This window comes from Echinococcus granulosus, assembly GCF_000524195.1.
Source record: "Echinococcus granulosus chromosome Unknown EG_S00028, whole genome shotgun sequence".
Taxonomy (NCBI): Eukaryota; Metazoa; Platyhelminthes; class Cestoda; order Cyclophyllidea; family Taeniidae; genus Echinococcus; species Echinococcus granulosus.
Genome location: NW_020170408.1, coordinates 606,843 through 610,909, shown reverse-complemented (window position 1 = coordinate 610,909; position 4,067 = coordinate 606,843). Strand labels below are relative to the sequence as shown.

Genomic DNA, 4,067 nt, shown 5'->3' with positions numbered 1-4,067 from the left:
ACAAGTTTTGATGCCGCTGGTGCGTAAGAAGTTCCATACCTCTAATTTCATTGCTCTCCCCATTTGTGTCGACTTTTGTCTCCCGTCGTTCCCTCACTTTGTGGCAGCCACCGCACATATTCCTGGTAAGCACACTCATTCCTCAACTGGGCGACTAACAGCACAGCAGTCACTTTTGCAGCGAAGGCTTGTTCCACAAACAGTTGTGGATTTCTTGCCTTTCAATCTGTTTCGATCAGGATAAACCACTGTATCAGCGCCTTGTGTCTTCATAAGTTTTGCCTCTGCTACTTTGTAATGCAGTCTGCCATTATCAGGATGTATCGGTCTCCTCTCTCCGAAAGTTGTGGAAAGCAAACGGTGTTAATGCCCAAACTCTCCGCCTTTGAACCTGTCTGCAAAGCATGACAGTACGTCTCTCTGTGACATTCCACAATACCGCTATGCATGCCATCTTCCTCTGACCAGTCTCTTTTGTCCGATTGACTGAATACCTCATTAAGGACACGTAAAATTGTAATCATAGTGGAAGCTGTACATTGCCAGTTAGCGGATGGCCGACTTAAGAAGCGTTTACAACTAGTGCAAACACGGACTGCGCTAATGGGCATCTTGTATCAGTCTAGACTTATACAAAGTTCGCGGCAGTCCCAAATAAATGAAATTTAGTATTAGTTATTTTTGCCATATCTAGCTGTGTTAATATGATGTTAGGCTCATGAGGGAAAGGAATCCTCAATTTCTTTTCTGCCGATGTTGGTTCCAATGAGAATTGGGCTCGCTTTCCACTGCCAGAAGTAGAGTGGCCAAGTCTTTGCTGAATCCGTGTTGGCCAGTCACAGAATGGATGGTGCAAAGTGGCATGTACACGAAGTCCAAGCTGTGCAGCAAAATTGCAAAAGCGCAGCTCTAAATGCCTGCGTGCCCAAGACGAACAGTTAAAATGATAACCTAGGCATTGTATTTAACTCCAAGTAAAGTACAAAATTAATTGCCGCTAATCGGTGTGCTCAGGTGCTCCCATCTTCCACCCACCACACCCTACCCATCGCCTTCTTCAGGTCTGCTCAATGGCCTCTCAACACAACGCACAAATTCTTCGTGGGCACTCATCCAATTATAGGTGTCTTGTGTTAAACATAAAAGGCACTTCTCCGCACCGTCATATCACGATTCTTCCCTTAAACCATGGCGACAGTGCAGTATTCAGACGAGAGTGAAGGCTCATCTCTGAGCCACAAGTTTTGCCTCTTACGTGAAATGGGCAAGCTGATTGATCTTTGAATTATAGTAAGTTGGTGGACATTGAAATTACGCTTCGACTTCTAGCCAGAGGACGGCAATTACGTGGAGGCACACCGACTCATCGTAGCCGCCACGTTTCCACTTTTGATGAAAGCATTATCATCTCAGCGAAGTGAAATTGCAGTCCAATAGAGACGATTTTCTAAAGAGTGCCTACGCATTTTTTCTTCATCGTTAACCTCCTTTCAGCATTGTGGAGGCTGCCATCAACTACGCGTACACAGGCAGCATCACAATCTCTGCGGCAAATGTCACACGAATCTATCTGCTGGCACATAATCTCGGATCCGACACTATCGCCTCGTGGTGTGTGGATTTTCTAAGGACGAGGTGGGTGAAGCTTTTCTGGGAGTTACAACCGACTGTCCTAAGGATTTCTCTAGACAATGTATCAGAAGTGTGGTCAGTAACCAATGTGGCTCCGAATCGTGGATTGATGGAATTGTGCGTTCCGTTGATGACAGAACATTTTGAAATTCTATGTTTGCGAAGCAAGGTGCTGATGCAGACAACAGCGGAGTATTTTGAGGTCATGCTGGAGAAGAAACGCCAAAGAGGCGTAAGTGAGGAAACCAAATTACATACCTTCAATTATAAGATTGATTCTTCCAACTTCTTATTTGTACCCAACTGCCTCCAATTTGAAAGGTGTTCGCATGACGCACGAGTTTAATTCCACTGGGAGATATACAAATTATGCTATGAGTTATAACCATACCAAATATTTGCGGGATGTAGTAAGGCTTAATATACTTCACTTTTGCTAGCCTTTTGTGTTCAAGGGCACAGTAGCAAAAACAATTTAACATTCTAGAATCGATTATATGCCGACTGTAGAAATATTTTTGCATTAGAATATGTCGCGTCGACTCCTGTAACCGAAGAAACGGAGATCGCTTCACATTCACCCAATGTACAGTGCAAGTGCTAAGGCATTTGCTTGTAAAAGAGTCATTCTAACCTCATAAAGCGGATGTGGAGCAATTTTCTGGAACCATGACAACATACTACCCCAAATCTTGCTGATAAATGCAGGTGTCTGAACCAAAGTCAGCGGGATAAGCCAGCCTTAGAGGGGCGTGCCCGCAGTTCCTGTAATGGCTTGACAGTTAATTTCTGGGTCCAAGCATGCCTGTGAATTCCATCGCACAGCTGGTAGAAGTGTGTAAAGTCATTCCTCAAATTATGGATCTGTTTAACTGGAATGCAATATGTGTCCCAAGCTGCTATTACAAAACCCCGTCACTGATGTGCGTTCCGAACACAATAGTGAACCACCTTTTCGTGCAACAGAGGTGAGTCTGTAAGCCTTGCTTTAGCTTATTTCTAAACATGCCAAAATTCAAAGCATCCTGTAGGCAAACCGACCTAGTTTGACTATTTTGTCTCATTTTTGTATTTGGGGTGGTAGCTTACGTGGCTTTCAGCATTTAATTCCCCATCAAGTTGGGGACTTGATCTTCATCCGCAAACATCCGCCCTCGTGTTTGCATTGATTTCAACCCTTGAGGTAGAACTCTTCATTTCCTCCCTGATCCCCCAGGGCATGCATTTTCCTTCGTCCTCTACTACTGACCTTGGCCTTTTACAAAGAGTATACTGCTACGTAATTAGCATCCAAAAATCTAGTTTTCAAAGGTGAATCTTTCTTCCACTTGAATTTAAATGATATTTAGTCAATAGCATTGGAGTTCATTAAGGATATTAAAATTGAAATGACCAAAGACGAGAACTTTGTTTGCTTTGCCAAAAAAAACCGAGAAAATTTTCTTTGTGTGCATCTGTGTAGCGTGCGGCGTTTAGTCCCCTTTATTGTAATATACATCGTTTAGTGAATGTACTGCATCCCTTGCTTTTCAACAGCTTTGGAAATGTTGGAACTTTAAGGATGGTAATGATGATGTAACGAGTTTCCTTACCCCTAAATTCACATATTGCATTACTGTGCTCAAAATCATTTCATTTCTCGCTAAGGTTGTCTAATCAACAGATCCACAGGGCAAGAATATATGCATTCCATTGGCCAAATTTAACAGTACATTTAATTTGTTGCAAATAGTACTGTTTTTATTATTCATGATTGCTGGTAAGCTACTATTGCAACATTTTTCAATTTTGTTATATTTTTTTTGTTTAGCTGAATGTCGTCCATCTTCTAGCACCAATTTCGCAATATGTAATGACATCTAGATAGGCTTTTGAATGAAATAAGTGAGCATAGAGGATGAATGACGAGTAAACACGGCTATTTATCAGACGCTACCACAGATAAAGCTCATCAACTTCAAATGGCAACATGCAAGTAAGGACAATGTTTACCACCAATACCACTGTGCTGATCTGCCTACTTCTCTCTACACCAGCTTATCCTCACTTGCTAAAATGCACCATCCGGAGGTAGTTTCCACTGAAACATCCTCATCATTCACGAGCTGCATATTTGCATGCAAGAAGGTCGTGGAATGTAACCATCGATGTGATTCCCTTTTCGGGCGACTATATCCAAGTGGTCAGGTGCTCCTCCAACGCAAAATTCAAGCATTCAATTACTTACTCTCCATACAGAGAATATGCTACGTCTACTGCACTCTTTTGAAGCCGATCATTCCATCTGCTGCATCATTTAGCACAACCACTTAGCGCATGTCAAAGTGGCAATCACTGGACGTTGCTGGCGATGCCACGAACAGAGGGATCACGCATAGTCTTTCCATTACCAACTGTCCAATTTCCTCCACTCATTTCAGTTGGAAGTACAACCG

The 4,067-nt window shown here is 42.7% G+C and overlaps 1 protein-coding gene across 1 annotated transcript in view; it reads left to right on the top strand. All coding sequences in view use genetic code 11, as the record gives it.

Annotated features, from left to right (window-relative positions):
* Window positions 1–3,945, top strand: part of EGR_04502 (hypothetical protein) — a gene marked incomplete at both ends in the record, with an annotated part of 4,503 nt that extends 558 nt beyond the window's left edge. Inside the window, 2 exons of the mRNA XM_024493751.1 lie at window positions 1,495–1,864; window positions 3,562–3,945. Of these exons, the coding sequence (XP_024351865.1) occupies window positions 1,495–1,864; window positions 3,562–3,945 (754 nt within the window). The remainder of the gene's footprint in view (window positions 1–1,494; window positions 1,865–3,561) is intronic.
* Window positions 3,946–4,067: the final 122 nt, after the last annotated feature.